Genomic DNA, 19,525 nt, shown 5'->3' with positions numbered 1-19,525 from the left:
ATCTAGCACCAACACAGCTTATAAGGCTGTTTAAAGGTAGGCAGTAATAAGAAAGGACAATAGATTCTGGTCCAAATTGTATTGTTGCATACTTCCAGGCTTTATATTTATTTCTACTTTTCGAACCAGTTTCCTGTTTTGTGTCCTTACAAACTCAAACCCATTCCCCTTCCAAAACTCATCGAGCTGCCATCAACATTACGTTTGCCTACATGTGTAGGAATAATTGAAGCTAATGGCAAACGACTTTGGTTGCCCTCACATTTGTGGATTCGCCCTCGCTGACTGACAGCTGGCCAAAAATTGAAATTGAAATGACACTCGGAATGGCCAATTATCCTGGCAGCTTGTTGCCCATTTAAAAGCCACCCGAATCGAATTGGCAGCATGAACTCACACTATTCTACCCTTTTTTAGGCGCAGTTTTCGCATCTGATTACTATTTTATTACGCATTCGGCTAAGTTAAGTTCAGTTAAGTTCCAGTTGCCCGATTTGGTTACACGCAGCGTAGTCCCTTGGGGTTCTTTGCATCCATTTGCAGCAGCATGAGCTCGTAGGTCACCAGAGTGGCTAGCATCTGGAGAGGATGTACCAGGATCAATATGGGAATCTTGAATCTAGTCATTTACCCACTCCGAAAAGACTCTTTCTGGTCAAGCAGAAGAGGCGATAGCCAGACAAGCCGACAAACTCGCTGGTGAGTTGGTAGGCGAATCTCTGCACCTCCTGAGTCCAGCCATTGCTGGGCACCAAGTACAAGGATCGCAGGGGCAGAAGCGAGGCGTCGTGGATCCTGGAGGCCGTCATGAACACCAGACTGGTCCTGGCCAGCAGGAAGAGCAGCGAGTACCAGAAGTAGATGTAGTTAATGGGATGGCGCAGTTTGCTAAATGGGTTTTTGAAAACAGAGCTTTACCAGAGCTACAAGAACTATTAGGGTTTCTAAGGAGTATCTAAAGTATCTATTATTACAGGATTTAGCTTATAGAAATAGAAGACTCACGTGAAAATAGCCAAAGCCTGGTTGCAGATCACATACACGTTATTCGCACAGGATACAAACACGATGCAGGACATGCTCTCCTCCACCAAACTGGCCAGCTCGCAAAGGCGAATGTGATCCCTGCGGATATCGTACCAAAGAGCCTCGGGAACTTGCTGAATGGAAAATAGATTTAATAAGGAAATAGGTTTAATAAGGAACAGCTTGGATTGCTTTACACGACCCTCCAAGGCGCCAACTCGAGCGGCAAACTGCTGGAACCTCTGGGCCAATCCAACGCTGGTCATGACAATGAAGAAGTCCAGGAAGTTCCACAAGAAGGTAAAAGCTCCATTTATCCACTGAGAGAAAGAACTTGAATTAAGCAGTAGTTACAGTAGTGGTTACTTACAAATGCGTAGCAAATGGTGAAGGTGTTGCAGGGCATGATGAACATGATGTCGGAGAACTCCTTCTCCAAGTAAAGTGCAAAGGTGATCCGCGAGTGGTTCGTGTGGCACTGCAGGATGTGCGTGCTGTAGCTGCAGTAGCCAGACACATAGTACAGCATGTGGTCGCCTGAAAGGGAGCACTGCTAAAAGCCATCGAAAGGATACCCCGAAGAGCTCACCCACTGCCAGGATGCCCACACACAGCGCAATGAAGTTGACCTTTGACCGAAGGCTGCGCCGGCAGCGTTTGTACGGCGGAAAGAGCATCAGAATGTCCAGGGAACTCCAGGGCAGCATTATGTGCGACCAGGAGCGAGCGAAGCCCACGAAGTTCAGCCAGTTGACCAGGCCCACGATGAGGAAGACCAGCCCAACTATGGAGCTATCAGTTGCGTTTGGGAGCACACCTCACCATTACCATCTACAACTCACCCATGTTCTTGGCATTCAGACCCGCTGTGAAGAGTATATTGGCACCCACCAAAGTCTTGAGTCCACCCAGTAGCAGGAAGAGACCGGTGACTGCCAGGCCAATGCTCCGCACCTTGAACTTCACATCCTGGGGATCGCGACTCCGGATATTCGCCAAGGGCATGATGCCAAAAAACTGCGCCACACGGAGATCTACAGTCGTTTGTTTCGTTGCATACTCTTAGGCTTGTATATATAAGGAGTTGGAAAAGTGGCCTTACATGGCCTGATGGCTCCGTAGAAGGTGTCCAGCTGCTCGAACTCCAATCCTCCCTGGGCGCAGCGCCATCTCGTGGCCAAAATGGCCCTCTGCTTCTGACGCCGCACCTTCAGTTGCCTCCGGATGTCCTCCGAAGTGCTCGACATGCTCCTGAGCTCTGACCTCCGATAATCCCACTTCCCGGGGTCCGGTCTCATAATTGTTGTTTACACACCGCAGCCAGCTTAGTCTAAAACCCCTAATTAGTGGCACTTCGGGGCACACAATGCCATTCTAGGGACAAAACTCCGCCCACAAAAAGCTTTGCAGCAATTTGAATTCCGTGCCAGTGCAAAAAACATCTGCCCATGGAAAGACCCTCTCGGAATTCTTTGAAAACGGAGCTACTGCTTTAAAATTACCTAAAAAGGTGTCTAAAAGCCTTTTAAAGTGATTTACTTTTAAATGTTTTAGGTATAAAACAACTAATATATTTTTAAATTCATTCGTATTCACCCGCTAAGAATCGATTAAAAATCCGTTTGCCTATCGATATATTTAAAACTTGCAAATAAAATCTGGCAACACTGGATCTAAGCAAAAAAGTAAACAAATAAAAGTTGTTGAGCATTCTATGGAAACTGGGTTCCTGGAGCTGACGAAGCTGCTCCCCCGCTGGGTGGATCTTGAAAATGTGGTCCAGGATGATGTGGAGGCGCGCTATATACTCAAAAGAGCCGCGGATCACTTGGCAAACATCCAGTCTAGCAGAGATTCCGGCGAGGAGGAAACCGGATATCTAGTGGGTGCACTGGTGGACAGGAGCTGGGAACGCATTCACACAGGGCACTTCAGCCAGGTTCCCTTGGCCACAAGGAAGATATATGCCATAGCCTGTTGCTTCAAGGTGGGATTTAGATGTAAACCAAGCCGCCCAAACTAAAAATACATTTTTTAGATTTTTTTCCTTCTGCTGGAGAGCACTACTCCTGCCCAGAAGGATGCATGCAGCGAGATCCTGGATGAGGCGCAACTCTTGGGCTGCTTGGAGGACTGGAGCGAACTGAAAGTTGCCTTAATGGACTATCTGGACAAGGGTGGAGCCGCAGCACCGAGTTCCGAAACACTTCCAACTCTAGAGCCATTAACACGAGTTTCATCTGCCTGTGATATACCCCAACTGGATGCTCCCAGTCTGGAAGAGTTCCAGACAAAGTGCTTCAAGGCAGGACAGCCCGCACTCCTCCTAAACACCATCCAGCATTGGCCTGCTCTGCACAAGTGGCTGGATCTCAATTACCTTCTCCAAGTGGCCGGCAATCGCACGGTGCCCATTGAGATAGGTTCCAACTATGCGAGCGATGAGTGGTCCCAGCAGCTGGTGAAGATCCGCGATTTCCTGAGCAGGCAGTTCGGAAAGGATACTAGCAAGACTGACCAAAATATTGAGTATCTCGCTCAACATGAGCTCTTCTCCCAGATATCAGCCCTCAAGGAGGATATATCCATACCCGACTACTGTACCATTAGCGACGGCGATGCCCCAGGAGCTGTCGACATCAAAGCCTGGCTGGGACCAGCTGGAACCGTTTCGCCCATGCACTACGATCCCAAGCACAACTTACTGTGCCAGGTATTCGGTTCCAAGCGCATCATCCTAGCTGCGCCCGAAGACACAGCCAACCTTTATCCCCACGAAAGTGAGTTCCTAGCCAATACAGCGCGCATAGATGCTGCCCAACTGGATCCGGACACGTATCCCTTGGTGGCCAAGGTGAAGTTCTACCAGCTGCTCCTGCAACCCGGTGATTGCTTGTACTTGCCCCCCAAATGGTGGCACTACGTGAGATCTGAAGCTCCTAGCTTTTCAGTAAGCTTCTGGTGGGAGTAAGCATTCTAGTTTACCAAAGTTGTCTACGTGGATTACTCCACATCAAACAACGACTACTTTTGATCACTAAATAATTAAACATGTTATCATCATGCTAATACGAATTAGATGGTATTTCTGGGTAATTATCAGCGAAACATATGAAACACTCTGCTCTCACACGAGTAAAGCAATGCCTGCGATTTCTAAGCGTCGATTGACCTCCAAGTAAACAAACAGGTTGCGTCTGACGTCATTGCCGTGTACTATCAGCCATGATGTGGACTAAGCGGCCGCAGATGAATCATCGAATCGATCACAACTGGAGGGTACTTTTTGGTTGTTCTTTTAATAGCCACGACGCTTTTGGGTGTGTTACTGTGGCAAACAAAACTTAACACATACGAATTAAATACAAAACTTCGGGCGAAACGAACGTAAAGGGGGAACCATTATCAATAAACCCCATTATCACTAACAAATGGTAGAGTTGTGTGAATGAGGATTAACATTAAGATGTGTGTGCTGTTTATCGATTTGAAATCGTTATAATCTTTTTAAATGTGCCTGCTTTCACTGCCCCACCGCCATGCTTATAAGTCTTATCGTTATTTAAATGTTGGACTTGGATCCAGAGAGTTCGAGCTTAATCATCCTTGTTTCCGCCTCCGCCGATGGTTATCTTCTTCTGCAGCTTGCTGTACTCCTCGGTGAGTCGGTCGTACTCGCGGTTGATGCTCTCCGCCTGCGACTTAACCGCCTCCTTGTCCTTCTTCTCGCGGTTCAATTCAGAGGTCAGCTCCTGGACGCGCTCGCGCAGCTTGTTGAGCTGCAAGTATCGGATTTCGTTTGAGTTTCGTTTGGTTTCGATTGTGTTCGGTTTGGGTGGTTTGGGAATGGATATGAGGTGGGGGCTCTAGGTGGGGGGATACTTAGGACACTCGGGCGGTGAGTCCTTGCACACGTCTCCGCAGTCTTGACAGCTGTTTAAAGAGTTAACAAGAGGTATAAACTTTCGAGTAGTGGCTTCTGTTTATCAAGGCCCAACATTTGTGTGGCTGTTTGGGTGTGGTTTCAAAACGTTCAGCTGCGGTCAAAACAAAAGCAGTAAGCCTATCTCAAATGTGGCGATCTCCAAACCGATTTAAGTTTAGATAAGAACACGGAAATAGTCATATTAATCATTTCATGGTATTTGCATATCTTATTTAAAGTTCCATATCGTAAATGGACAACATTTAAAGCCTTTTCGGGTCTCATGTTCATTTTATATAGAAAGAATGTACCAGAAAGTGGAATGCTTTGTAGATATTTCAAGTTAAACGTAAATTTATCGCATTATCTCGCTACATTTTGACCACACCTTCTATATGCATTGCCATATCTTTACAGCTGGTAGTAGCCAATGGAACTCCAAAGTCTTAGGTGTTAGCTCTCTAGACATGCCATTCCTGGGGATCGGATGCAGGTGTTTGGGACGCGGACTCACCTCGATGAGAGTGGTATCCTCGCCGGCTTCCTTGGCCTTCTCGGTCTTCTTGTCATCCATCAGGGAGCGTGCGGCGGCAGTGGCGCTCTGTGCCTGCTTCATGGAGGCCTCGCTCTGAGCCAGGAGATTGGCCTGGTTGCAGATCAGGTTCACCAATCGCCGGATGACCAGCAGCAGGAAAATGGCGAATCCGGTGATGTAGAAGTTGCGCTGGGCACGGAACATCTTCATGCTGTGCTGCATCTCCACGTTCAGGTGCACCTCGTTGGACTCCTGCAGCCCTGAGTACTTCCTCATCTCGCGTATGGACTCCAGCAGGAAAATGACCAGCAATCCAAGGATCAGTGGGTAGTATATGTGCGCCTGCTGTCCCAGCATCGCTAGGAATTTGGACTTGAAGAACCGGTTCCAGCGGTAGGGACTGGCCACCGGCAAGATCAGCAGGAGCACCAGTGCGATTTCCGCATAGAGAAATCCGGCGATCAAAGTCCACACCAAACTCATTTTTAGTGTTTAATTAATTCCCTTTTTCGTTTTTTCGATTTTCGCTTCTTCGATTTTCACCTTTTTCGTCTGTCGCCTGCAAGCAAAATATGCGTCCAAATTAGCAGCTAGTTTTACGGATTCCGGACGGACGATCTAGTGGCTATTTATAAACTACGGCCGGAGTGACCGCTGCTTACTTTAAATAGCAATAATTAAATCGCTGCCGTGATGAAATATGCGAATATTTTATGTAGTCACTGCGCCGGCCACGTCAACTCTGTTTTTATTGTGTACCAGCGGGGCTGCCAACTCGGGCACCAGAACCAACTGTAAACAGGGTAGCCGGAAAAAAGCTAAATTCATGGAAATATACTCGAATTTAAAAGTAAAATTATAAGTACGTAATACAAGTTTTAACAACTATTTGGCATTAAAATGAACCATAACAACCAAAGCTTAGCATAAAGTTTGATTATAAGCTATTGTGTACAATAATGTACAATGTACAATGTACAAATGCTTTCATTGATTCTGTAGTTCAGAGGTTTATCAATACATTGAATTAAACATTTTTTTGTACTATTCAATAAGTGAAGAATCCGTGCATCATAATATTGTATCTTAACATCACAGGTTGGAGAAATATTCTTAGGAATTACCAAACACCATATCAAACTAAGTAAAGAAGTTTGAATTATACTAATTGTTATTACTTATCTAATGAATTACAATGTAAAGGGCTGGCAACCCTGCCTGCGATGTAAACAAACTGACAGCTGGGTTGCCAGGTTTCCATCGCAATGTGCTTCGCAACAAATGTTCAACTTTGCGCCATCGATCAAATTTTCTGCTCCACTCAGTTGTTATTTTCGATTCCCCGGAGACGTGTGCATAGGAACTGCCCCAAGCCCCTGAGATGTCCTACCAGAACTGGCTGAACTACCTGCAGTCGGCGGAGAAGAACTCGATGATCAGCGGGCGCGCGCGCAAGGTGCTCTACAAATTCCCGGACGGAAGGCAGATGGCCGAGGAGTACAACATGGACACGGGCATCGTGCAGCGGCGGGCGTGGAAGTCCAAGAGCAACAAGATCATGGGCGAGTCGGACTGGGAAATCGAGCTGGGCGAGGAGCCCCGTCAGCTGAACTGGTCGGGTAACAAGCCACCAGGATCTGGAGAGGAAGCTGACTCCCTAGCCGGCGGAGATTTCACACTGCGCGAGAGCAACACCGCTCCACTGCTGACCAAGCGTATCACCAAGAAGAACATCGAGTGGCGCATCCGCAACATGCCCTACTCCCTGGACACCTACAATGTAAGCGCCGATCCCGAGAAGCGGGCCATAATCGTGCGCACCTCGAACAAGAAGTACTACAAGGTCATTCCGGTTCCGGAACTGGACCGCTGCGGGGTCAAGCCCACCCAGGAAAGCCTCTCGGTGCACCACCAGTTCAACACGCTGATTATAACCTACCAGAAACCAGCGATCCTCTGCGAGATGGAGGCGCAGGTCTTGCTTCTACTCAAAAATGTCGAGACCGAAACCGACATGGATGATCTGCTGAAGGGTCTGATGGCCAAATAAACGACTTAGATTGTAATACACAAAGTTGTGGGTTATATTTACTGTGGAAGTGTGATTTCTTCCGTTTACATTCATAGTTCAGTAGTATATCAAAGTATTATTGCACACTTTAATGTAGATATGCTTTACAAGGGATCTGCATGCAAGGTGCATGCAAAATGAAGAACATGCCTAAAATTTAATCCTAATCACGACTCAAAGGGCACTGTATTACAACGAGATCTCTCCAGTTAATTGAAGTTGTACAAATGGATCTTAGTTCCTATGCCTATTTCTGGAAGCTCTCAGCCATGCCGGCATAGCTGGCCAGCGAAGGAGCCGAGGAGCTGGTGAACAAGCTGTAGTCGAAGGAGGGCAGCTCCAAGGGAGCCAGGGAGGGCAGGTCCAGGTCGCCGCTGCCCGCCAGCCGTTGATCATAGGGATCGCGTTCGTGCTCCTCCTTGGCGGAATCGCTCTGCCGCAGCGTCTCCATTTGGGGCTCCGAGTTGGCCAGCGTGTTGGAGGCCTTTGCCACCAGAGAAGAGGTAAACTTGGCATCGAAATCCTGCACTGTTTTGTCGATTGCCTTGGCCACGGATTGGGCGGATCCTCCTGCACCACTTGCTCCGGCTTCCGGACGCAGGGGCAACATGGGACTGGTTTCCTTCAAGGGAGCATAGTCCTTCAACTTGTTCAGGCCGTGCTGCGTTTTTCGCATCTCGATTTGACGCAGTTTGCGCTGAAAGTCGAGGGTTAATGTGTCCAGAACTTCCTTGGATTTGGGCAGAGCCACCCGTTTTTGGGCATCCTGCATGTAGATTAGGGATGTTTCCAGCGCCTTAATGGCCTCCTCATAGCGGTGATTGCGAATGAAGCGCTCCGACCTTCGCTCGTGGAAATGGGCCTTCGATTTAAGCAAGTAATTGCATTTAAAACCATTTAAGTTCAAGTTTTCTTTGGGTTCTTACCAAGTTCAGTGGTGCGCAGTCCATGTTTATGGCTGTTTTCTCGTCCTAATTCAATGTTATATACTTGCTCTTGTAATGGTAAAATTCCTAGGCACTTAAATTTCAATTATTATATTCCCAATTGCATTGTTTATTCTTTTTTGCAAGCAAAATGTCTATTCTTTTTCAAGAACGCAGTTCTCAAAATTTCACTTTTGTTTACATATGTTTTATGCGCGAGATATGGCAGCTCTGTCTGCTGAACAATCGATGAATCACAGGAATCGTTTTCAAATCAATCGAATTCAAAATGGTTTCATTTGTTTTAAAAACTATCCATTTAAGAAAGAAGGCCTTTTATTATAATAATTATAACATCATTTTGTAGAGCAGTTTTTGAAAAATCACATAAAATACATTTAAATAGTCAACGCCTTTTAGCTTTTAAAGCGGGGTTCCTGTTGCCTGTTTACCTTCGGTAAGTGCAACTGAAGCATGAACAAATACAGGCACATTGATACCCTGTAAGGCACAGACATTAAAGTCAAATTAAAATCACATATTCATTCATACACACCTGCATTTTAGCTGATCTCACAAAGGCCTTGTTCGAAGTCACAGTAAAAATTTGCCTGGCCATGCCGAAACTAAAGATTTTCAGACTTCGCTCGTTTACGTTGGCAGTGAATCGAATGTGCGAGAATTCTTCGGGTATAGTTTCCACATCCGGATAAACGGTGACCCGTTTCATCAGTTCCTCGGCTCGTTTCCGTTCGCCCTCGCCTCCAACAATATCCAAAATGCTCTGGAAGGCCTCGTAGGCCAGCTGGCAGCAGACCAAGGTTTTTCCCTCTAGGATTTTCTCTAGGAGCGGTTTCAGCGGAGAGGCTCTTTCCCTTTCCGCCTGTTCGGTGAGCAGGGGTTCCTTGTAGACCCAATTGGCGGAGCCGTTGGTCAGGGCACTCACGTAGGCCAGTAAAGTGGTCACATCTAGATTCAGTTCATTCGAGGTGGTGGCGTACAGATCCAGGTCGGTATCTGGTGAGTCCAAGGAGGCAGTTTGCACTCCCATGTCCATGAGCTCTTCGTGCAGGGAATCCTCGATTTTGTTGGAGAAGTAAAACACTATCTGAAAGGTAACACAAAAGGTGGTAATTGGTTGTTAGTACAGCACATTAAGAGGTATTACCTTGGGCCTCTGGAACATGCAGAAACTCAGTTCGCTGGCCTCCAGATAATCCTCCGCCTGATCAATGACACTACGGGCTCCGATGCTGACACATCCCCTGGCCGCGTCCTCGACGGACTTCGAGTTCCTGGCTATCACCTTCACCCACTTGAGGCCATTGTTGGCCACAATGTCCACTCTTAGGGGATTATCCCTGGATTCCAGGCGGAAGACGGCGTTGATGTCGACTACTCCGTGTTGCAATCGCAGAGTTTTTATGAGAAAATCGTAGTATACAAAGTTGCTGCTGGTTATGTGATGTTCCTTCACGGACTTGGTAGTTATCACCTTAATGGAAAATGCATTTATTTAAAGTTTTCACGGGGAATAAATTTTCCAAACCTTATTTAGAAACTTGAGCTCTTGCTGAATTTTTCGCTGTACTTTGCTGACGCCGGGAAGGTCTTCAAAGTCCTTCAGCGCCTTCTTCAGTTCCTCGCCCAGTTTCACTTTCTTGTGGGCTTCTTCGTAGAGCTTTTCTTGATCCTCTGGATCCTCCATATTAACACGCTAGCAATATTTACAAAAATCACGAAATATTTGTTTTCAACTGTCAGCTGTTTCAGGAAGCAATGATGGCAGCGAAATTTTGGGTTTTACAACACTGACGATTCCATAAATTGAAATGCCTCGAGTCTGAAGTCGGTATATCGATAGTCAGTAAATCTAGTTACTCAAGTAGTAATAATTAAGAGTAAATTAATTAATAATTAAAATTATTATTTGTATTAGCCATGTTGAAAAACTTAATAGCTCGAATAAGTAGAAAAAACTAGTTGATTCAGGTAATTTTTTTAAATCTTTGAAGTGTTCCACTTTTTCATGCATGTGCTATATTATTTCTCTAGCTTTAATAAATTTGTTGGTACGTGGTTATGTTTTTATTATGGCCCTTGTTAATACATTATTACTTTAGCATAAAAAACTAGTTAGGGACTAATCTAGTTAATTTCTTACAGATCCCTGAAGTATTCTACTTTTTCACATAAAATTGCATTTTGTTTATTTTTTAGCATTGAGACCCACTTCTATTTGTGGTCTTATTTTTATTTTAGCCCTTGTTTATTCTGATACCTATGTGAGGAATTGTCTAGTTTCTTTGTTACAGATTTTTTAAAATTTAACTTTTTCACAGAAAATTATAATATGTTTTTCTAGCTTTGAGCCAGTTTTTGGTACGTGAGATTGCGATTGACCCTTGCCAAATACCAAATAATTAAATGAGTAATATGCAAAGACGGATAAATTCGATATGTTTGACCAAGATATCTTAATGAATTAAGTTTTTGGCGAGCTAATACTCCAACATAAAAAATATATATATTCATAAATAAACTCAGTCTGAATAGGGCCCAACGTCGATAGTAAAATCGATGGACGCGCACTATCGATAAGTCAAGCCACTTTTACTGCACCACCATTTTTACTTTTATAATTCTTTTACTTTTTGTCGGCGAACGGAGCAGATGTGAAAATGAAGAGCTCAGAGTGATTAAGAAAATTCTAATCCAAAGGCATCGCTGGTGAAATGTGTTAATTCACCCATTTAACCAGCAGAAGGTAAGGAATTACACGTGCTAGCACTGATATTTCATATTATTTAAGCGCTTTCCGCACGAAGTATCTCCAGAAATCAGAAATGTCTGTGCTTTGGTCGCATTTGAAGCGTGCTAAACTAAGAAATAAATGCTGCTTACTAGCATCGTTAGGCGACACGACTTTCCATACTGTGGCCATGGTTTTCAAAGTAGTACAATTTCAATCAAGCAAAATCTGTCATTCACGTGACTTGTGTTTTGTCGGCGACTGTACCTAACCTCAACTGTACCTCTTCTCCATTGCAGTTGTGGACAAAAGTGAAAGAGTATAGCGCTCCACCATGTATCTGTACAACCTGACCCTGCAGAAGGGCACCGGGGTGACCCACGCGGTCCACGGCAACTTCTCCGGCGGCAAGCAGCAGGAGGTGCTCCTCTCGCGCGGCAAGTCGCTGGAGCTACTGCGTCCGGATTCCAACACCGGCAAGGTGCACACCCTGCTCTCCACCGAGATATTCGGCTGCATTCGCGCGCTGATGGCCTTTCGCCTCACGGGCGGCACTAAAGGTGAGTTTTTCAATTGCCATCTACATAGTTTACTGGGAGCACAGAGTAGATAAGTATGTTCAGGGTGCTCCCAGGTAATCTATTCAAGTCGCACAAATCCCTATTGAGGCAACAGCCTGCTAGTTGACCCCAGTAAGACCTTTGAACGCGTCTAAGTGCGAGAGAAACCGAAAGACTTGGCGTCGCATTTGCCATAAACCTACTCAACGGAATGGCGAATTGAAACTTCGAGTTACAAAGTCAATATAATTGCACCAAAGTCATTAGAAAATGTTTATTACATGCGACTAATCTCGAATATTTTCAATTTGCCTTGCAGATTACATAGTTGTGGGTTCGGACTCGGGTCGCATTGTGATCCTGGAGTATAATGCCGCCAAGAATGCCCTCGAAAAGGTGCACCAGGAGACGTTCGGCAAGTCGGGCTGTCGCCGGATTGTGCCCGGGCAGTACTTTGCCATCGATCCCAAGGGCAGAGCCGTGATGATTGGCGCAGTGGAGAAGCAAAAGCTGGCCTACATCATGAACCGGGACACGCAGGCTCGCCTCACGATCTCCTCGCCGCTGGAGGCCCACAAATCCAATACCCTGACATACCACATGGTCGGCGTGGATGTGGGCTTCGATAATCCCATGTTCGCCTGCCTGGAGATCGACTACGAGGAGGCCGACATGGATCCATCGGGTAAGCATCAACCATGTGGCGTGTAGATCGTAGCAGGCGCTTTAATTCACAGGTTTAGTGGATCCACACCACGAACACTGATTGTACTTAGTGCCAGATAAATTGTGATCACTGAACCATTGGTGTTGCTGTAACTGCCTAGCCACACTTCACTGATTTGTGACCCACACTCCAAAATCTCCCCAAGCATCTTGTTGCTTTAAGAACACCTTGCCCGTAATCATGTAACTAACCAGTGCCTCATCTCTTGGTTCCAGGTGACGCCGCCCAGCGCACTCAGCAAACGCTGACCTTCTACGAGTTGGATCTCGGCTTGAACCACGTGGTTCGCAAGTACTCGGAGCCCCTGGAGGAGCACGCCAACTTCTTGGTGTCGGTGCCTGGCGGCAACGATGGTCCCTCAGGCGTGCTTATCTGCTCGGAGAACTACCTCACGTACAAGAATCTCGGCGACCAGCACGACATTCGCTGTCCCATTCCGCGCAGGAGAAACGATCTGGATGATCCCGAGCGGGGCATGATCTTCATCTGCTCCGCCACGCATCGCACCAAGAGCATGTACTTCTTCCTGCTGCAGACCGAGCAGGGAGACATCTTCAAGATCACCCTGGAAACGGACGACGATGTGGTGTCCGAGATCAAGCTGAAGTACTTCGACACAGTGCCTCCGGCAACTGCCATGTGCGTGCTGAAGACGGGCTTCCTGTTCGTGGCCAGCGAGTTTGGCAACCAGTAAGTATACTTTAAATATATGGCAAGTCATATGAATGGATACTAATTGAGGTGTTTGTGTTACTTGTAGCTACCTGTACCAAATCGCACACCTGGGCGACGACGATGACGAGCCGGAGTTCAGTTCGGCCATGCCTTTGGAGGAGGGTGAAACCTTCTTCTTTGCGCCACGCGCCCTCAAGAACCTGGTGCTCGTGGATGAACTGCCCTCCTTCGCGCCGATCATCACCTCGCAGGTGGCTGATCTGGCCAACGAGGATACGCCGCAATTGTACGTCCTTTGCGGCCGAGGACCTCGTTCCACACTGCGGGTGCTTCGCCACGGCCTGGAGGTTTCCGAGATGGCCGTCTCCGAGCTGCCCGGCAATCCCAATGCTGTGTGGACTGTGAAGAAACGAGCTGATGGTGAGTGTCCACGTGCTACGTGCATTAATCATGATTGCTAAGCTAAGATTAGACTAAGACTGAAACGTGGCTAATAACTCAACTGGTGCATTGATACAGATCGAGATATAGATTACACCTAGTCTTACACACGATTCCAAACAAGTCCCACAAGTTATCAACCACCAGTTCTCTCTTATTTCAGGCGCTTAAACACAGACGGCAATGTGTGTGAACTATCGAAAAAGACAAGCGATTATAGAGAATTTCTCTCTCGTTTGTGTTTATTTAGATTGTCTTTTGTGAAGCGATAGGTAAGGCAACATTTACTGCAGCTCATAAGTCAAACAGATACTACTACTACTACTACCACTGCTACTATAGCAATGAAAACAGAACAAAGCGAACTATATTTAAGCCAGTCGGACATTGAACATGATGCGATATTTATCAACCGTGTTTCAGCTGAATTATCCATTGATTACAACTTGATAAACTGATTATTCAATGTCCCATGCAAATCTCTCCTCAGATAACTCAATTTATACGCAAGCACTCACGTCCAAGTATTGTTTTGTTCCCCTACTTTTAGACGAGTTCGATGCCTACATTATCGTGTCCTTCGTGAACGCCACCCTGGTCCTCAGCATTGGCGAAACCGTCGAGGAAGTCACGGACAGTGGCTTCCTGGGCACCACGCCCACGCTCTGTTGTGCCGCCCTGGGCGACGATGCACTCGTTCAGGTGTATCCCGATGGCATCCGGCACATCCGTTCCGACAAGCGTGTGAACGAGTGGAAGGCGCCCGGCAAGAAGTCCATTACCAAGTGCGCCGTGAATCAGCGCCAGGTGGTCATCACCTTGTCCGGCAGGGAGTTGGTCTACTTCGAAATGGATCCGGTAAGCATTCAACTGACTTCTTTGTTGATTCTGTTGACTTCTTGCTCTGATGACAAAAACACGAAAAGAACAATCATGTTGAGACACTATGTGTCCTGCAGTGCTGAGCTTCTCCATCAGCCAAGAGCATTATCCATTACTTTAGTCCACGGAACTAATGATAATATTTCATCCTTGCAGACTGGCGAGTTGAACGAGTACACGGAACGCTCCGAGATGCCTGCCGAGATTATGTGCATGGCTTTGGGAACCGTTCCAGAGGGCGAGCAGAGATCCTGGTTCCTGGCCGTTGGCCTGGCGGATAACACCGTGCGCATCCTGTCGCTGGATCCCAACAACTGCCTCACGCCCTGCTCCATGCAAGCGCTGCCTTCGCCGGCCGAGTCCCTTTGCCTGGTCGAAATGGGTCACACCGAGAGCACCACTCAGGGAGCTCTGGACGACGATGCTCCCGCTCCGCGCAGTGGCAACAACAAGGGAACCATCTACCTAAACATTGGCTTGAGCAACGGTGTGCTGCTGAGAACTGTGCTGGATCCTGTTTCCGGCGATTTGGCAGACACCCGAACGAGATATCTGGGATCCCGACCTGTGAAGCTGTTCCGCATCAAGATGCAGGGAGCCGAGGCGGTGCTGGCCATGTCCAGTCGCACCTGGCTGTCGTACTACCATCAGAACCGATTCCATTTGACGCCCCTGTCGTACGAAACCCTGGAGTACGCTTCCGGCTTCTCCAGCGAACAGTGCAGCGAAGGTATTGTGGCTATATCCACCAACACCCTGAGGATCTTGGCCCTGGAGAAACTGGGAGCCGTCTTCAATCAAGTGGCGTTCCCCTTGCAGTACACGCCACGCACCTTCGTCATCCATCCGGACACGGGTCGCATGCTGATTGCGGAAACCGATCACAACGCCTACACCGAGGACACGAAGAGCGCGCGGAAGGAGCAGATGGCGGAGGAGATGCGCAGTGCGGCGGGCGACGAGGAGCGGGAGTTGGCCCGCGAAATGGCCAATGCCTTCATCAACGAAGTCCTGCCCGAGGATGTGTTTTCGTCGCCGAAAGCAGGACTGGGTCTTTGGGCCTCGCAAATCCGCTGCCTGGACGCCATGCATGGCCAGACGATGTTCAGTGTGCCGCTCACCCAGAACGAGGCCATTATGTCGATGGCCATGCTGAAGTTCTCCATAGCAGCGGATGGCCGCTATTACCTGGCCGTGGGCATCGCCAAGGATCTGCAGCTGAATCCCAGGATTTCGCAAGGCGGCTGCATTGATATCTACAAAATAGATCCCACCTGCTCCAGTCTGGAGTTCATGCACCGCACGGAGATTGACGAGATTCCCGGAGCTCTGTGTGGCTTCCAGGGTCGCCTACTGGCTGGCTGCGGTCGAATGTTGCGAATCTACGATTTCGGCAAGAAGAAAATGCTGCGCAAGTGCGAGAACAAGCACATTCCGTATCAGATTGTCAATATCCAAGCCATGGGCCATCGTGTTTACGTGTCGGATGTGCAGGAATCGGTGTTCTTCATACGCTATCGTCGCGCGGAGAACCAGCTGATTATATTTGCCGATGACACCCATCCCCGTTGGGTGACGGCCACCACTCTGCTGGACTACGACACCATAGCCATCGCCGATAAGTTCGGAAACCTGAGCATTCAGCGATTGCCGCACTCCGTGACCGACGACGTGGATGAGGATCCAACGGGCACCAAGTCGCTGTGGGATCGTGGCCTGTTGTCGGGTGCCTCGCAGAAGTCGGAGAACATTTGCTCCTTCCACGTGGGCGAGATCATCATGTCGCTGCAGAAGGCTACGCTGATTCCCGGAGGATCGGAAGCCCTCATATACGCCACACTAAGTGGCACTGTGGGCGCCTTTGTTCCGTTCACCAGTCGCGAGGACTACGACTTCTTCCAGCACCTGGAGATGCACATGCGCAACGAGAATCCACCACTCTGTGGTCGCGATCATCTCAGCTACCGCAGCTCGTATTATCCGGTCAAGAACGTGCTGGATGGCGATCTCTGCGAGCAGTACCTGTCCATTGAGGCAGCCAAGCAGAAGAGCATCGCCGGAGACATGTTCCGCACTCCCAACCAGATCTGCAAGAAACTGGAGGACATTCGCACGCGATACGCCTTCTAAGGTGAGTGCCAATCTGTGGGACATAAGGCAGTCAGTTGGGTTCTTGTGATGACATAGCAACATTACCTTGGGACACCTATGATATACCTTGATTAGTGTAAATTTCAATATCTGATAAATCACTTTATGAACTCTGTTTTCTAAGCTTTTTGTAACCTTAAACTAACATTTGTTTATATTTTGCAGATGCCAGCAAAGCAAATCGTAAAACTCATTGCAAACTCTTCTTTTTTGACTAGGTAAGTTGGTTTCTATTGCTAAGTTGTCAAATTCATGTTTGTTTTCAATGATGATTTTCGTTTTTACCTTGGGACACCTATGAAATGCCTTGATTAGTGTAAAGTTATTTTTTTCTGATAACAAACTGAAGCGCTAATTGTTTTTAAATCAAAGAAATATTATTAAATACGTATCCTTCTTTTTCTTGCAGTTTCTATGGGCAAACAAACACAAAACAAACGCAGCAACCAAAACGTTTTGAAGGTAAGAAACTAAATGGATTAAACCCACATTTCATGTGATTTAAACAATGATGTTATTTTACATATGTTAGACTAATGAAATGATTTGATTGTAAATTAGTAACTGAGAATTTTTTAAAAATTTTTAATTTGAATGTGGAGTAGAATTGTGTTTAATTATTACTGGATCGTTTAGTAATTCTATGTTTTCTTTGCAGTTAAATAGGAAAAATTCCAATGACACCTTACAAAAGGAAAGTTTTCAAGGTACGTTTTCAGACTTTAGACGAAATAAATTAAAAACAAGCTCAATGATGTTATTTTACATATGTTAGACTAATGAAATGATTTGATTGTAAATTAGTAACTGAGCTTATAACTAAAGTTAATTGTGCTTATAATGTTTATGTTAAACTAACATCTTATTTCCTCCTTTCACTTGCAGATCTTCTCACGTTGGGGTATGTGGCGCTTAATTTTAACTAAATTATACATTAGGTGAGTTTCTTAAAACAAGAGTACATTTTAAATGGTAGCTAACTTGCGTTTTCCTTTGCAGATCGTACATCTATACTAACTGCACATTGAATCACCGATCAACCACTAATCGACTGCCGCATATTTACACTAGCCTAAGTCGGTGCAAATTCGACAATTTGCACAGCCACAACCTACATATAAACCACTAAGTCTAAGCAATTTTTAAATAAAACGTAACTGAAAACGAAGCCAAGAATGCGAGAGGTGATTTGTTGTTGTCGGGTTCTTGCGGAGACGACACGCCTTGCATAATGCCACTTGAAGTTGCAAGTTGGCCTGTCTTGTTGCGGCCTTATTATGGCCATTACCATGCGTCTTGGCCATTACATCTCGGCCTTGTTTGCACTGCTCTTCATTTTCTTCATGGATGGAGGAGAGTCCCGTTATGGGACGGCAGATATTTGCTAAACGCCTCGCTTTCCATCCGCCCGGTGGTATGTACGCAAAATCGTTGTAATTTGTTATGTTTGCGGCATAAGCACGGTAGTTATGCAAATTGTCTGTCGGCCCGGTGGTCGATCACTTGCCAAACGGGCCAAGTGGAGCCAGTAGTGCCTACTTGGGCTTTTACTAGCCAAGTGTTGGGAAAAGCGAAGTGGTATTTGGTCTGGAAAACTCAAGAATTGTACTTCTTATTATATGTATATTACTACAAGTATATTACTTGGTTAATTGATTTAGGTAAATCAACTTCCTGTAGTTCCAAAAGAAAACATCTGAAGCTTGTCAATATTTTGACGTACTTAATTTAAGATATTCCTCTTTCAAATCTACTTTTTTAGTACACAAGAGTCGTACATCTCTGTCGTTCTAGTCGATCTTGAAAATCCACAGAAGCAGCCTCCTTTGCGAACTCGAAAAGAGCTGTGCCATCTGGCTAAACGATTTATTAACTTCATTTCTAGATCATTAGATCGCATAACACGGACATTCATCACTTGGCACTGGTTTTTCTCGGCTCTTTTCCTCTTTTTCCTGCTCTTTTTTTTTTCTCCTCGACTGACACGCAAGTGCAGTTCGCAATCTCTAGGCAGCATCTACGCATGCGATTCGCGCCGCCTTTTCTGTTCGACTCCTCTGGCTCCACTGGCTTCTCTGGCCAGGCGATCTGTGCCTCCGATAAGGACAATCAGCGCTTGGCGCAAACACTTGGCACCCCCAGACAAAGAAGAGCGATTGGAGGCATACACAGCCCTGTAACACCTGCCACGCCCCTTCTGCGGCGCCTTGCAGCAGTTGTCGTTCCTGGGATTTCTGGAGGAGCTAAGCAGATGAGGGGAAATGCGGGCTTTCGGAGGAGATGAGCAGATGCCCAGCTGGAGATAAGACAAAGGCGTCCCCAGTCTGCGAACTTCGAAGTGCTGGCAGGCTGACTATTAACTCATTCAAATGGGATATCAGTACTAATATCCTAAAACTAAGCTCTCTATTTAATACTGCAATTTAAAGATATTTAATATATATTTAGATATTTAATACAGCCTGTTCTTAAATACTTTCAGAAATAATTAAGTTCAGAAAAGAACTTAACAAATATTTTAAGAGCGACATATCTAGTTTCAGCCTGAGTATTTCAAGTTAAAACCAGAAGTTCTGGAAATAGCTAGTGATTTTGGCCCACCTCATCACTGATCCTTTGTTGTCGGGCGTGAGCTTGGTATCAGAGCCTGGGCATCGCAATCTGTTCGCCAGATCGCGGAATCGGAGTTCCATTCGCCGAGATGCTTATCAACTCGAATGCCTCGCGTGATAAAATTTCGCACGAAATGCCCCACGATCTGCGCACTTTTGCGCTTTTGCCAATGGGTGTTAACGCAGCAACTTTTCAGCTGTCCGCCGCTTGCGTGTAAGAATTTTCTGCGAAATCCTGCCGG

At 46.5% G+C, this 19,525-nt stretch overlaps 7 protein-coding genes and 4 non-coding genes across 17 annotated transcripts; 7 read left to right on the top strand and 4 right to left on the bottom strand.

The window, feature by feature from the left end:
• Positions 1–167: 167 nt before the first annotated feature.
• On the bottom strand, positions 168–2,367 carry LOC6523845 (gustatory receptor for sugar taste 61a). Of its 5 annotated transcripts, XM_002099682.4 has the most exons (8): positions 2,129–2,296; positions 1,869–2,060; positions 1,616–1,810; positions 1,397–1,563; positions 1,224–1,346; positions 1,006–1,160; positions 636–888; positions 176–579 (listed from the first exon to the last, which is right to left on the bottom strand). In XM_002099682.4, the coding sequence occupies exons 1-8, from the start codon at positions 2,271–2,273 to the stop codon at positions 499–501; spliced, it is 1,311 nt and encodes a 436-aa protein (XP_002099718.3). In that variant the 5' UTR covers positions 2,274–2,296; the 3' UTR covers positions 176–498. The 5 variants fall into 5 exon arrangements, 4 of the variants coding, with proteins under 4 accessions (XP_039229654.1, XP_039229653.1, XP_039229652.1 ...); XM_039373720.2 differs by having other exon boundaries at positions 168–579; positions 1,006–1,346; positions 1,620–1,810; positions 2,129–2,367; XM_039373719.2 differs by having other exon boundaries at positions 169–579; positions 636–825; positions 1,006–1,346; positions 2,129–2,364.
• A 334-nt stretch (positions 2,368–2,701) lies between these two features.
• On the top strand, positions 2,702–4,101 carry LOC6523844 (bifunctional peptidase and arginyl-hydroxylase JMJD5). The gene is made up of 2 exons (XM_002099681.3): positions 2,702–3,013; positions 3,065–4,101. The coding sequence occupies exons 1-2, from the start codon at positions 2,741–2,743 to the stop codon at positions 3,995–3,997; spliced, it is 1,206 nt and encodes a 401-aa protein (XP_002099717.1). The 5' UTR covers positions 2,702–2,740; the 3' UTR covers positions 3,998–4,101.
• Positions 4,102–4,306: 205 nt separating this feature from the next.
• On the bottom strand, positions 4,307–6,297 carry LOC6532289 (B-cell receptor-associated protein 31). Of its 2 annotated transcripts, none has more exons than XM_015193783.2 (3): positions 6,149–6,293; positions 5,466–6,045; positions 4,307–4,805 (listed from the first exon to the last, which is right to left on the bottom strand). In XM_015193783.2, exons 2-3 carry the CDS (start codon positions 5,967–5,969, stop codon positions 4,623–4,625), a joined length of 687 nt encoding a protein of 228 aa, XP_015049269.1. In that variant the 5' UTR covers positions 5,970–6,045; positions 6,149–6,293; the 3' UTR covers positions 4,307–4,622. The 2 variants fall into 2 exon arrangements, with proteins under 2 accessions (XP_015049269.1, XP_039229656.1); XM_039373722.2 differs by having other exon boundaries at positions 4,750–4,959; positions 6,149–6,297.
• Positions 6,298–6,726: 429 nt separating this feature from the next.
• Positions 6,727–7,560, top strand: LOC6532288 (protein DPCD). The gene has a single exon (XM_002093012.3). The coding sequence runs from the start codon at positions 6,868–6,870 to the stop codon at positions 7,534–7,536; it is 669 nt and encodes a 222-aa protein (XP_002093048.1). The 5' UTR covers positions 6,727–6,867; the 3' UTR covers positions 7,537–7,560.
• On the bottom strand, positions 7,547–8,672 carry LOC6532287. The gene is made up of 2 exons (XM_002093011.3): positions 8,484–8,672; positions 7,547–8,419 (listed from the first exon to the last, which is right to left on the bottom strand). The coding sequence occupies exons 1-2, from the start codon at positions 8,505–8,507 to the stop codon at positions 7,805–7,807; spliced, it is 639 nt and encodes a 212-aa protein (XP_002093047.1). The 5' UTR covers positions 8,508–8,672; the 3' UTR covers positions 7,547–7,804.
• Positions 8,673–8,781: 109 nt separating this feature from the next.
• Positions 8,782–10,271, bottom strand: LOC6532286 (UPF0415 protein C7orf25 homolog). The gene is made up of 4 exons (XM_002093010.4): positions 10,033–10,271; positions 9,652–9,978; positions 9,040–9,591; positions 8,782–8,984 (listed from the first exon to the last, which is right to left on the bottom strand). The coding sequence occupies exons 1-4, from the start codon at positions 10,189–10,191 to the stop codon at positions 8,907–8,909; spliced, it is 1,116 nt and encodes a 371-aa protein (XP_002093046.1). The 5' UTR covers positions 10,192–10,271; the 3' UTR covers positions 8,782–8,906.
• Positions 10,272–11,092: 821 nt separating this feature from the next.
• LOC6532280 (splicing factor 3B subunit 3) lies at positions 11,093–17,847 on the top strand. 2 transcript variants are annotated; one of them, XM_002093009.3, is made up of 12 exons: positions 11,093–11,250; positions 11,535–11,795; positions 12,115–12,480; positions 12,738–13,212; positions 13,283–13,617; positions 14,189–14,496; positions 14,677–16,651; positions 16,837–16,889; positions 17,081–17,133; positions 17,330–17,378; positions 17,557–17,609; positions 17,671–17,847. In XM_002093009.3, the coding sequence occupies exons 2-7, from the start codon at positions 11,570–11,572 to the stop codon at positions 16,648–16,650; spliced, it is 3,684 nt and encodes a 1,227-aa protein (XP_002093045.1). In that variant the 5' UTR covers positions 11,093–11,250; positions 11,535–11,569; the 3' UTR covers position 16,651; positions 16,837–16,889; positions 17,081–17,133; positions 17,330–17,378; positions 17,557–17,609; positions 17,671–17,847. The 2 variants fall into 2 exon arrangements, with proteins under 2 accessions (XP_002093045.1, XP_015049268.1); XM_015193782.2 differs by lacking the exons at positions 14,677–16,651; positions 16,837–16,889; positions 17,081–17,133; ... (1 more) ...; positions 17,557–17,609; positions 17,671–17,847 and adding an exon at positions 13,802–13,910 and having other exon boundaries at positions 14,189–14,223.
• LOC6532279 lies at positions 16,689–16,770 on the top strand. The gene has a single exon (XR_005561375.1). It is a non-coding gene; the product is annotated as a small nucleolar RNA Me28S-Gm3113 (small nucleolar RNA).
• LOC6532278 lies at positions 16,928–17,012 on the top strand. Its single transcript, XR_005561374.1, has one exon. It is a non-coding gene; the product is annotated as a small nucleolar RNA Me28S-Gm3113 (small nucleolar RNA).
• LOC6532277 lies at positions 17,175–17,245 on the top strand. Its single transcript, XR_005561386.1, has one exon. It is a non-coding gene; the product is annotated as a small nucleolar RNA Me28S-Cm788 (small nucleolar RNA).
• On the top strand, positions 17,414–17,488 carry LOC6532276. Its single transcript, XR_005561385.1, has one exon. It is a non-coding gene; the product is annotated as a small nucleolar RNA Me28S-Cm788 (small nucleolar RNA).
• Positions 17,848–19,525: the final 1,678 nt, after the last annotated feature.

The sequence above is a fragment of the Drosophila yakuba genome, chromosome 3L, assembly GCF_016746365.2.
Source record: "Drosophila yakuba strain Tai18E2 chromosome 3L, Prin_Dyak_Tai18E2_2.1, whole genome shotgun sequence".
NCBI lineage: Eukaryota > Metazoa > Arthropoda > Insecta > Diptera > Drosophilidae > Drosophila > Drosophila yakuba.
This window is presented reverse-complemented; position numbering and strand designations above follow the sequence as displayed.